This window comes from Triticum aestivum, chromosome 5A (genome assembly GCF_018294505.1).
Source record: "Triticum aestivum cultivar Chinese Spring chromosome 5A, IWGSC CS RefSeq v2.1, whole genome shotgun sequence".
Classification (NCBI taxonomy): Eukaryota; Viridiplantae; Streptophyta; class Magnoliopsida; order Poales; family Poaceae; genus Triticum; species Triticum aestivum.
This window is the reverse complement of record NC_057806.1, coordinates 572262628-572275453: the sequence shown is the minus strand read 5'-3', so window position 1 is coordinate 572275453 and position 12826 is coordinate 572262628. Positions and strand designations below refer to the sequence as shown.

Genomic DNA, 12826 nt, shown 5'->3' with positions numbered 1-12826 from the left:
CAGGTTGAATCATTTACGCAAAAAGGTAGTGTGGGAATTAAAGTAAATGATGATATAGGTCATTACTTCCAGACACATAAAGGCCTAAGACAAGGAGATCCGATGTCCCCTATCCTGTTTAACATTGTGGTGGATATGTTAGCAATTTTGATAGGAAGGGCTAAGGAAAATGGTCAAGTAGGTGGATTGGTACCTCATCTTGTTGATGGAGGTGTATCCATCCTTCAGTACGCCGATGATACAATTATCTTTATGGAGCATGACTTAGCCAAGGCGAGAAATATGAAGCTTGTGTTATGCCTATTTGAACAATTGACCGGGTTAAAGATTAACTTTCATAAGAGCGAGCTGTTCTGTTTTGGTAGAGCCAAAGAAGAACAGGAGGCTTATAGGCAATTGTTTGGATGCGAGTTGGGAGAGTTACCCTTCTCTTACCTAGGTATTCCAATACACCATCGTAGGCTGACAAACAGAGAATGGAAGTGCATAGAGGACCGATTTGAGAAGAAACTGAGTTGCTGGAAGGGTAAGCTCATGTCATACGGAGGCCGATTAATCCTGATAAATTCGGTGCTCACGAGTATGCCTATGTTTCTCCTATCATTCATTGAGGTCCCAGTTGGTGTTAGGAAAAGACTGGACTTTTATCGATCGCGTTTCTTTTGGCAGGGTGATGAGCTTAAAAGAAAATATCGGCTTGCTAAATGGGATATCATTTGTAGACCGAAAGACCAAGGGGGTCTTGGTATTGAGAATCTAAAAGTCAAGAACAGATGCCTTCTTAGCAAGTGGCTGTGGAAGCTCTCATCGGAGAATGATGCTATGTGGGCTCAAATCCTTCGCAGCAAGTACCTCCAGACAAAAACTTTGTCCCAGGCCACAGTCAGGCCGACTGATTCACCTTTTTGGAAAGGACTGATGAAAGTCAAACAATCTTTGTTTAATAGGATGAAGTTTGTTGTTGGAAACGGTGCTAGTACACGTTTCTGGGAGGATACTTGGCTCGGCGATACACCCTTGGCCATCCAATATCCGTCTTTGTACCGTATTGTCCGACGACGTGAGGTGTTCGTCGCATCGGTATTTCAACCTATCCCCCTTAATATTCAGTTTCGACGGTCGCTAGCAGGCAACCATTGAGAAGAATGGCTCCTTCTAGTTAGGAGACTGATGGACGTTCAGCTTTCTCAACAACCCGATGAATTACGCTGGAAACTGACTAAGTCTGGAGTATTCACAGTTAAATTAATGTATATTGATGTTATTAATTCGAACTCCATTCCTACATCCAAGCATATTTGGGCTGTCAAAGTTCCTTTGAAAATAAAAGTGTTTATGTGGTTTGTTCATAAACAAATGATTTTAACCAAAGACAACTTGATAAAGCGTAATTGGACAGGACCTACAAGGTGTAGTTTCTGTGATCGGGATGAGACAATCAGACACCTCTTTTTTGATTGCCCGTTGGCCAAAGTCCTTTGGCGGACGGTCCACCTTGCTTTTAATATCAATCCACCGAATTCTGTCAACGCATTATTTGGGACATGGCTTAATGGGATTGAGCCTGACTTAGCGAGACACATTCGGGTTGGAGTTTGCGCTTTGTTGTGGACTATCTGGACTTGCAGAAATGATTTGGTTTTTAACAGAATATCACTTATCCATTTTTTGCAGGTTATCTTCCGAACCACGGCACTGATCCGTTCGTGGTCGCTACTCACTCCGATGGAGGTCAGGGAGCTTTTGGTTAGTGGATCTTTCCGCTGGGAGATGGTAGCTAGGGATATCTTCAACCGGTTTGAATGGCGGTCATGTAATATGATAGGCAACTAGTTTATCTATTTATTTTTAGCCAGCCGGTTGTGGCGTCTTTTCGTGGCTAGTTGGTGTTTCTAACCTTGCTGGGCTCTGTGTGAGCCTTCTCTGTTTTTTTATTACTTTTGGAGACCTTGAAACAATGTTGGCACTACTTTATTTGGTTAATAAGAAGACCATATGCATCACTCTGATGCAGAGGCCGGGGAGCCCCCCTTTTTTTTTAAAAAAAACTGCTGCAAAACAATGTCGTCGGATTTAGCCGGTGAAGATTTGTGTTGCAAAATGGAAGACGGTACGAAATTTACCTAGCCCGTCCTTCCATGGGCACAAAGAGGGAGTTCCCAACTTCAATACTAGTGTTATTTTCTTGCCAAAATAATTAATAGTGATATTTGCATTTCCACCGTCATCAACTGTCCTCGCGATGGAGGGCGACACCAGCAAAAAGCGTCCCCCACACGCACACCTCCCGCTCCTGCTTGCACCACTAGCAAGCTCCTCTCTCTCTCTCTCCCTCTCTCTCTCTCTCTCTCTCTCTCTCTACATTTCTGTATTTACACGTTGTACTGATATAAATATCAGACAGCACTGTGGCCACTAGTACGTGGTCCTTCACTTCTCCTTCTTCTTCTCTCCATCTTCCTTCTTTCGTCTTCCTCATCCTCTCCCCCCTCCCCTTCTTTTATTCGCGGAGGTATCTTGCTACGTCCGCAAGGGAAATAATGTCGGCACAGATCGCTCCGCCGGAGCATGTCTGCTACGTGCACTGCAACTTCTGCAACACAATTCTCGCGGTAATCTCCCCTTCCCTCCATCTCTTTCATGCGCAGATCTACAAGCAGGAGAGATGCGTGCAACTAGTAACTCTATACGATCTAGCGAGTTTCTTGCTGGATTTTGTCCTTTTTCAAAGATTTGCTGGAAAAGGCTTCAGAGAGAGATTTATGATTTGTTTCTCCTTCCTTTCGCCGGCCGGGGGGCTGCTTTTGTTCTGCTCGCCGCCCGCATGCAGCTCAAGAGTTTTCTTGCTTTCCCTACTTTCTGTTTGTTAATTCGTTAGGATTTTGAAAAGAGAGCCAAGGCCAACACATAATCGTCAGAACAGATCGAACCGCTTCTCTTCTTGCAATCTTCTCATCGAATCTATGGACATCTGCACATACGCATGGCTCTCTTGAGTTGAGTTAGTCCACCCTGTACATGGGTGTGTCTGATTTGATATCGCTGAGTCAATCCTGAATCTGCGTTAATTAGGGCATCATCCAATTGTTGCTTCTTAATTTTCTCCGATACGTATCCCCTCATGGTCTCTTCTTTTTACTGGGAAGATTATTATTTTTTTGCGACGGATAATGGGAAGATTAGTCAAGATATGGCTAGCTTTCATTGTCTCTCGAACTTGTGGATTTCTTGCTAGCTTTCATGACCTATTGTGCTGCAGCTGTGTGCTACTGTGCATATTAGTTGTTTTCTTTTCCAAGAACAAGCACTACATGGCTTATAGAGCACCATCGCTTCTAATGTCTTCTAATGGTTTTGATTCTAACTAACTATCTAAAGCAATTTATGGGTTTTGTGCGTATACTTTTCTTCTACTTGAATTTGCAAGACGGAGCATGCAATAACAACGTAGTTTCGGCGTATTATTAACTGATGTATTTGTTATTTAAAATTTGCTCAACCATCTCATGTCTCCCTCCTCACCTTAAACACAAAGCACACAAAGACCTGCGAAATTACAATATTTGTGTCAATATAATTTGTAAAAGCTAGCAAGTTTAATTAGTTAATGATCTCAGTAGCAATTCAATGTTGGGGTAATGTTGCTGGGATCAAGTTATTGATCTCAATTTAATCACTTGTTTGGGTATTTTTTTATTCATCTGAACCAAGTCACGTTTTTCCGCGGGAGTATTAGTTTACGCTAGAATTAATGCCTTCGCAACATCAAGACACCTTGTATTCACTTATTTATTGGAATAGAGGAACAGTGGCATACTGTGCTAGCTAGTGAGTTGCCAGTTGCCAGCAAGAAATTCCAAGCAAGGGATGCTTCCTGTCCTCATATTTATTTTCCTCTTCTCCATGCTCCTGTGCAGCTGTGCTTTGTCTCGGTTGATTTCCTTGGTTTTTCTTCTGTCATGTGTTTACAAAGTGCTTTGTTCCTTGGTTTTGTGTGGAAGAGTTTATCAGATGTCGAAGTGGAAGTAGAAGTAAATAAAAGCGAATCTAAATTGGAAAATTGATGGTTATAAATCCGAGCTTGATTCGAAGGACTTATTGGAAGACCTGCCTCTCTCACTCTCCATGTCCTTTTGTTTTTTTGTTTGCACCTTGCAGTGATGCATGAAACTTGTCAAAATTTACTGCAACTAGTACTACTACTGACAGAGGAGCTTGAGACCTCAGATTCCCCCCTCCCTTATTTTGGGATTTAGTTTGTCCTTGCCATCGATCATTAGTGTGTTTGTACCTATTCCACTCAGCTTCTGCATAGGCGACAAGTGCTATCAATATCTCTTCAGTGTGTGGTTCATCCATATGTGCAGATGCTTGGTACAAGTACTATCAATATGAACTTCGACATTGAAGTAATGCCGTCTTGGTCTCTAGCAATCAGGATGAAAAAGAGATCCGGTCAGCTGATAAATCTCCCACCCACCAAATCTGAACGTTAAACTGATCATTTGATGTTCATCCTGAAATAATTCCACAAGATGTTGCCTTTATCCGCCTCTCCAGGTGCATGCCGTCTTCGATCATCGTCTCTCTCTCTCTCTCCCCTCCCCATGAGAGCTACCTCAAAAGGAGAGATGGATCTAGCTTGTTGACAGACACTCACACACCTGCATGCCCCACTACGAGCTGTACCATGCACAGTGTATGCTTGAGCGTGAGCTAAGGCTAGCTAGCGCGCGTGAAGTGCCTTCTGCATGAACCGTCGCTGTCATCTTCCTCTCTTTCCTACAGTACAGTGTTTCTTGCTGTGATCTTTAATCCTTTTTGCACTGAACTGAGCATGGAGCAGAAATGATGGTACTAGAAGAGCATGCATGCATGTGTGACGATTTTAACTCATTATCAGTTTTTTTTCTAAGGAAACGCCCTCAGGATGTATAGTATTTGTGCTTCTCTACAATAATGGGGGAGAGAGGGAGCATGAGATGGGGTGTGATTTGCAGGTGCACACATTTTTCTCGAAAAAAGCACCTCAAGATATGGAGTGTGATTTGAGCCAACTCCCTTCATGCGAGCAACAGCAAACACAATCATTTGCAGATGCATTTGGCTCACTTGGTTATACTAGTCATTCTTATGGGAGTGAGTGCCCCCAGAAAAGAAGGCTGTGAGGAATCAAACAAAGTGAGCACAGCTAGGACATGGTCCTTCTTCAGGTTGTGGTTTGGTTGCAGGCCAGGGCACTCAACAAGGAAATCTGAAAAGAAAATGGAAAGGGCAAGGTGGCAACCAATTGGCAGGCATTGGAAAAGGATGCCCTAGTTCTGATTTGGTCCAGCTGCTTGCAGGTTGCAGAGCCCTGATAAAAGTCATGGAGAGCGACTGTTTTACAGCAGGCAGGAGTTAATTAAAGAGGGAGAGAGAGAGAGATAGAGAAATCCTGGTTATGTTCAGAGAGCAAAAAGCTATGGCTGTGTGCATATCAACATATATGAGTGTGTAGATCTGCTCCAGCCTTTTGAAAATGTTTCTTTGGAATTTAGCATTTGTTAATTCATCCACAGAGAGAGCTGGTCATTTTGTTCTTATGTTTCTTCCTTTTTGTTTGTCTTGTTTTGCTGTTTGGTTTCAACTAGTAATTTTCTTCAGTTGCCCATATTCTTTACAGCTTTAGTTAACTCAGGAAACCCAACAACTGTGTCCCCTTAAATATGATCAATCTGCAGGTCAGTGTTCCAAGTAATAGCATGCTGAACATCGTCACCGTCCGTTGCGGGCACTGCACGAGCCTGCTGTCGGTGAACTTGAGGGGATTAATCCAGTCGCCACCTGTGCAAGATCATTCCCAGGTTGACATGAATAGTACTAATATTTCATGAAATTTACGCGTACTTTTCAAAGCAGTTGTAATGGTTGGCATCGTTAATTAGATCACTCGTATACAAAAATGATATAGATATGCTAGTCTTGCAGATAAAATTATCATGCCTAGTGTGTACAAATTTTTCAGAAATTCCTCATTTCACATGTTACCCTTATAATTAATTACTACTGCATTGCTTGTATCTGTGTTACCATAGGGGGTAGAAAGAATGGTAAGTACTCCTACTGGAAGGGAGAGGCATGTAGTAGATGCCAAACGAAACTCCTAGCATAGCTTACCCTAACTGATACTCTAGCTTTGTAGGAGAGAAAAGCCAGCGTGCATGCATGGGTCATGTCACGCTTCAACACTTTATACAGTAAAGACAAACTACAGCATGCACACTGTTTGCTCACAGGAAAGAGTATTAAAGCTCACATGGAAGAATGGCACATCTTTAGTGTCGTGCATGCACGGTTCGTCGTTCTAGTTTTACTGATTTTGAGCAAGAGTCTTGCACAGTTTGTACTGTTAACATATGTTACTTTGTATTATATGGTGTGCTATACTGAAAGTTAAATATACTATGAAGTATGAATCCATTTTTACAACAACAAAAATGATGCTTTAGCCTAATGTTCTTCTGGGTTTCATCTCCATAATGATGCTTCAACTTAATGAATTAACTTAATTACTTGACTTGGTGACAGGAGAATTTCAAGGCCCACAATATCAGCTTTCGTGGAAATTACCCGGACTATGGCACATCTTCTAAATACCGGATGCCAATGATGTTCTCAACAAAAAGTGACCAAGAGCATATGCTCCACATGAGACGTAAGACCAATGCATATATATATGTTCTATTTGTACGTTTTAGTTTGTCAACCAAAACTTTGTTTTTTGCCCTCTTGACCAACATAAATAGATGAATTACTATGGTCTGAAGATTACACCATGATGGACTCTGAAGCTAACTTGTGAAACCAGTGCAAAAATATATATTCTTTGACTGGTTTTAGAGAGTGTTTTTGCCGCATGGATATAATGGTTTCATTGGTCATGTGTCGGCACTCGGCAGTTGATCTCCAGAAGAGCATCGAAAAGTGAAGATTGTCGCCCCTAGTTAGACCGAATGTGAGAGACAGAGCTGGTGATATATCGGCTTAAATTGTTCATGCAACCTACGATAAACTAATCTACTGTTAGCAATAATCTTCTCTAGCAGGTTAATTAGTTAGTTTTAGTTTGGACTATGCTAGTATTGGGCAACACGCATGTAGTACATGCCTTGGTCCTGTACGAGGTAAGATATAGTCCATAAGAAGGCTCAAAGTCCTTGTTTTGAACGAATTTTAATAGAAAAAAGGGCTCCGCCTAATGCATTCAGAACCACATATTAGGGAAATGGAATGACAATGAAATCAAATTGGTCTATTTTTCATGATCTTCCTGGTTGACTAGAGAAATCCCCCTTTATCTGATTAGAGCGGAAAGGACCCGCAGAATTTTTACTCTTATAACGCGAATCAAATCTATTTGATTCACCGTGTAGGACTAGCGTGTTGTGTTAGGCTGTGTCCGTGTTAGGATTAGCTAGTGTGTTGTGTAGGACTAGTTCCTACGTGTCCTATAGGCAGTGCAATAGTATTCAAGGTAACCGGTGATTAGAGAGTCCGGTTAGGAATTGTATCCTGGTTGTGTCTGAGTAGGTTTAGTAGTTTGGGTCTGATTAGGACTTAGCTTACGGTGGTGTTGGCTGTGTGTGTGTGTGTGTATACGCACCAGCCGGCTATGCTTTGTTCTATCAAGTTGTAACACCGTCGTGATTTTGGCCAGAGTTTTTCGTGTGCGTGTTCGTCGTGATTTGATGTGATTGATCCTGAGGGCAAGTTCCAACACCCACATTGTCCCGCGGTGTGGCAAAAACCGACTCCAAAACTAAGATAGGTGTTCCTTCTACAGTTTTAGGAAGTTGGAGATATTACATATTTACGATGAGATATGCGCGCCTTTCTGTTCTACAGTGATACTAATTCAGAAAATAAAAAACTTAATGCATGGTAGGTCGGTGTTGGTTAACTACTATATTGTATTTTTGTTGTTGTGAAAACTACAATATTGTATTGAAACATCTCACGTGCTTGATATTTAGAAACAAAACAGGAACGCAGCTCTATATGGAAAAGGAATAGAGAAATGAAATTTAGATATCACATACAGCATTACTTAATTTATTTAAGAAACTTGGCATTGCCATTCAAGATGTATGATGGGCATACCTCTGTGGAAAATAACTCTATATATACCTCGTATAGGAGTTCATAGCTTTGTCATTCAGAACCAAATAACATTGTACCGCAGAATGTAACTATATATTCATGAAACGGAAAGTAAATAACTTCGTATTTGCATAATATTCAGTGATGGATTTGAGAGTAATATACATGTAAAGTGTTAGCTCCTGATTAAGTTTATATTGGTGAACCTTTACATGCATACAGCAGCTCCTGAGAAGAGGCAGCGGGTTCCTTCAGCGTATAACCGATTTATTAAGTAAGCTTTAATCAATCAATTCCAAGCTTGCACTGACAACAATTAAGCTGCGCTGCGTTGTACTAATAATTCGATTTTGGCACATCAATTGCAGGGAGGAGATACGAAGGATAAAAACAAACAACCCTGACATAAGCCACAGAGAAGCCTTCAGCACCGCAGCAAAGAATGTTAGTACATTTTTTGCATAACACATAGGCTATTATTTTACTACCACTGTTTCACACATGTGCATGTCATAATACTTCACAGTTGATCATTTATGCATATTGATCTTATAGGAGTTTCAATGTATGTCTTGTGTAGAGAAATGTTCTAGTTTTGGGGCGGTACCATGCTACCACTGCACGGTAGCATCCATAAAAAGTTGCGATTTAAAAAAAATGTGATAGGTGTCTATAATCCTACAGAATTTCAAATTCAAATTTGATCTACACATAGAGTAACAGCGAGAATAAACCAGCTATGAAAAGTATAAAAAAACTTTTAGGGGTGCTAAGATCGACCACAAAAAATTTACCCATAGTGTTACTGGCATTAGGATCCTTCTGGTGTAAGAATTACACGTTACAGCTGATTAAAGAAACAACATATTAATTGCTAGATATTACATAGTGCTCTACCATTTGCTTTTGCCATATCATACACTACAGCATATAACTGCGCCATTTCTAGGGCATGTTTGAACACACACGGAAAATTATGGCATAATTCAGATTATCTATGTTTAAAAATATTCAAATACTTTCAGAGGGGTCCGGATCCTAGTATTTATTACTGAAATCCATATCTATTCTGAATCTCTCCAGAAACAATTGATATGAAAAACTACTGTGAATTTATATAACTCTGCCTATTTCTATTTCAGTGGGCGCATTTCCCAAACATTCATTTCGGGCTAGGCTCCAATGAGAGCAGCAAGAAGCTGGACGAGGCCATCGCGGCGCCTATCCCCCAGAAAGTTCAAGGTCTCTACTGAGACATATATTCCTATATGCATGATACTTTCATATTGTGAGTAACCTAAGGAAAACCTAAGTTAATTTCTGAATCAGTTTGTGAGTGAGTACATAGATCATGAGCGAGTGATATGCATGAAGTGAGAAAGAGGCATATGGGAAGTGTATGCAGCTAGCTAGCTAACGTCCATGCATATAAAAGGCGTCTGAATAAACCCCTTGATCGCTAGTTTGTTATTTAATTGCTTGAAAACAATCACCTTGCTTGAACATGTCTGTATTAGGATTTGGTTTGGCTAGTGCAGGTCACTTCAACCATCCTCAATAACCTTACCTAGAAAATGCAATACATTTATTACCCAGTTGATTTGCATTCGGTTATATACTGAACCATATAAGAATGCAACATCATGGGGTGCAAAAAGCTAAGCCTCCCATAAAGACTAAATGGACGTTTATATGTAGCACCCATGTCCTTAATGTAAAACGTGAAACTGATGGATGTTATATGATGGATCAACAAAGATTTTATATCCAAATGTCATTCAAGGTAAAGTGGCAAATTTAATATTAATGGCACAACATTATGGTCTACTCTCTCGTTAAGTTACCGCCTTTCACAGGGATAATCCCTAGCTCATACATGCGTCCTTGTATGACTACTGAGCCTCGAGGGGCGAGTGCATATAGAGGTACAAACTTGGAGGGCAAGTAGTACAGGAAGATGATTTATCACTAGAATATTCTAGTCAACATCTAGTTACAAATTTCCAATGTGTACCCGTATTTTGTATTCTTACAGTATGCCGCTAGGGTCACAGGAACACGTGGTTTGCGCTACAGAGTTTGATTTACTATTTCTGTTCCATAATTCTTGCCGTGGAACTAAAACCATGACAATAATTATGAAACGGAGGGAGTACTAATACCTTATGTAAAATACTCACTGCTTTACTATTCATAAACCATGAACGTACTCTGTAGATATTCAATTTGATCAACGAAATATGAGTTACACATCATAACGGTTGATTTTTGACATATAACTCACATTTTCTTGGTTAAATTTATGATCAAGATTTTTTTGAAAAGGGCAAAAGATAAACCCCATACATTAAATACGGAGAAGTTTAACAAGGTTTACAAGCCCGAAGGCCAAAACAAATGTTTTTTATCCTGGCATAAAATTACGCAAGTGTTTTGCTCCGGCTAATGCCCAATTTCGCGCCTCGTTACGGAATTTGGATATGATGATGTGAGGCGGTGTAGAAATGTTGTGGAAGACTCTTGAATTGGGCTCGGTCCAAAGCTCCAAGTGACAAGCCCTATGAGGGAAACCAAAACCTTTCGCCGCCCATGTCAATCCACCAAGTTTTGACATTGTTGAAGCCATGCCAAGATTTTGTGTGAAGCCGGGGAGATCGAACCAATTCCTCACCATAGTCCATATTCAGATGGAGAGACGACATTGAAAGAGCAATATCGCTGCCATCTCTGGAGTTCTCTTGCACATGGGCAAAGCCCACAATTAGGTCATCCACGCTTGGTGAGTTCATCCACCGCCCAAACTTGACTCTGAATGATGATCCACGTGAATAACTTACACTTATGAGGAGCCCAATTTTTCTAAACAATAGCCTCGAAACTAGTGGATGTGGCCTCGATGAATTGGGCAAGATAAGAAGAGGCCCTGGAGTAATGCCCAGAGGACGGTCCATGAAATGGTGTCAGACTTTGTTGGCTTGGAATTGAACTTGGGACGTGACCCGCCAAAGCTCGATGAATTCAAGTATGTGTTGTAATGTGAGCCCGTTCTCCAAGTTGATGTGGTAGACCCAAGCATTGTTATGGAGAGCATCCATAATGCATCGATTCTTCTTTTTTGAAATGTCGAAGATAGAGGGACCCATGTCCTTACTCCAATGGCATGCTGCGCCCAAGCGGCTTGCCAAAGCTCGTTATGTTGTCGTCCTAAATAGCGATAGCAGTGAAAGTGTAGAATAGGCCCATGTCCTCGGTATTGCACGGGCTACTGGTGCCCACCCAAGTACTGCCTCGGGTGGTCCATTCAACCCATGGCCAATGGAACCCCCCAGAACAAGCGCAAATTTCTCAAGGTTTAGGACCCTGAGCCCTCCAAGAGTGGTGAGGCGGCAAACCGTCTCCCAATTTATTTTGAATTTGCCAGTGGAGAATTTATCGGAATCCGCCCAAAGGAAAGCCCTTCTTATCATGTAAATGTTGCAAGTCCTCATTCGGGATGTCAATTGAGCTTAGGTGATAGACCATGATTGAGGTGAGGACTGCCTTGACCAAAGGCAGTGCAGCCCGCCTCAGTGAAATGTTTGCCCGTCCAAGGAAATAATTTTCTTTTGGAACTTTATCCTCAATGTGTTGGAAGTGAACCCCTCTCAACCTCCCGGCGACCTAAAAATGTGTTTGTGTCTTATAAACCGGAAGGGGGAGTATATATATGTCAACAGCCCAGCTACCTTTGGTGGACATGCATTTTTAGCCCAAATATTCTTCATGTAAAATAGTTAACACCAAGTATATTCTTTGTATTCGGGTGACAAGAAACATGTATGCAAGTTTGTGTAACTTATGGTAAATAGACCAGGTGGTACCAAAATCACGTGCGTTGCAGTAGTATATATTCTGGCACTCTGGGAAAAAATTACTATATTTTTTGTATACCCGAAGTTCCTTTATGTAAAACTAAGAGGATGCATGCATTATTAGTCTAGCTAGGCCCGATATAGCTAACCCGTGGAACAGATTCGGTTTCCTACCCTAGCCGCCACCAGGAGCCAGGCGACTAGGGAGGCAATCTCCTTCCACCGATATCCTCGCCTATCGGCGAGGGCACTGGCCCGCTCTCCCTCTGGCTACTGCTCCGGCGGCAGGAGGGAGGGGGGACCCCGTTCCTCTGCTTCTGTAGTTAAGGTTTGGATTTGTAGGTCGTGGAGCGCCGTTCGGATGGTGGGAGCGGCGTCCAGACGAAAAAATATGTCTTAACTTCACTCCCACACCGGCGGTGCCCTTCATGGGGCGTCTCAGAGTTGATGGCATCATGTCGGCAAGGCGGCGGCAGCGACTCCATCAGGTGTGTCTCTCCTTCTGCTCTGTCCCCGTTGCTGCGGCGTTGTCTCCGACGTCATGGTGGAGCAGGGAGGTTTTCTCATCTAGGAATACGCGCAGACGGTTGTCTATGCAAGTGACAGCTGGAAGATAGCGCATCTTGTGCTTGGTTTGTGGTTGTAGGCTGACAGTTCTGGTTTCCTCCTCCGACGTCGTAGTCATGCGTGGGTGTCAGTTCTGAAGTTCGATGGCGTGTCCGGGGACACGTTGCCCTGGTATGATTCTTTCAACGGCAATAGTTTTGCTTCAGGCAAACTACTTTGGAGGTCCGTAAAGTTGCTGATCAGCGATGAAGCCGCGTTGCTTCAGG

The 12826-nt window shown here is 42.0% G+C and overlaps 1 protein-coding gene across 2 annotated transcripts; it reads left to right on the top strand.

Annotated features, from left to right (window-relative positions):
* Positions 1–2365: 2365 nt before the first annotated feature.
* On the top strand, positions 2366–9661 carry LOC123104886 (protein YABBY 2). Of its 2 annotated transcripts, none has more exons than XM_044526823.1 (6): positions 2366–2612; positions 5724–5846; positions 6571–6697; positions 8368–8416; positions 8511–8586; positions 9285–9661. In XM_044526823.1, exons 1-6 carry the CDS (start codon positions 2541–2543, stop codon positions 9393–9395), a joined length of 558 nt encoding a protein of 185 aa, XP_044382758.1. In that variant the 5' UTR covers positions 2366–2540; the 3' UTR covers positions 9396–9661. The 2 variants fall into 2 exon arrangements, with proteins under 2 accessions (XP_044382758.1, XP_044382757.1); XM_044526822.1 differs by having other exon boundaries at positions 2367–2612; positions 8365–8416.
* Positions 9662–12826: the final 3165 nt, after the last annotated feature.

Excerpts from the sequence above, each read along its gene's own strand:
- LOC123104886 (XM_044526822.1), top strand. The coding sequence starts at position 2,541 with ATGTCGGCACAGATCGCTCCGCCGGAGCATGTCTGCTACGTGCACTGC. Across the intron at positions 5,847-6,570 it reads CTGTGCAAGATCATTCCCAG|GAGAATTTCAAGGCCCACAA; the intron begins GTTGACATGAAT and ends ACTTGGTGACAG. Across the intron at positions 8,587-9,284 it reads TCAGCACCGCAGCAAAGAAT|TGGGCGCATTTCCCAAACAT; the intron begins GTTAGTACATTT and ends TTTCTATTTCAG.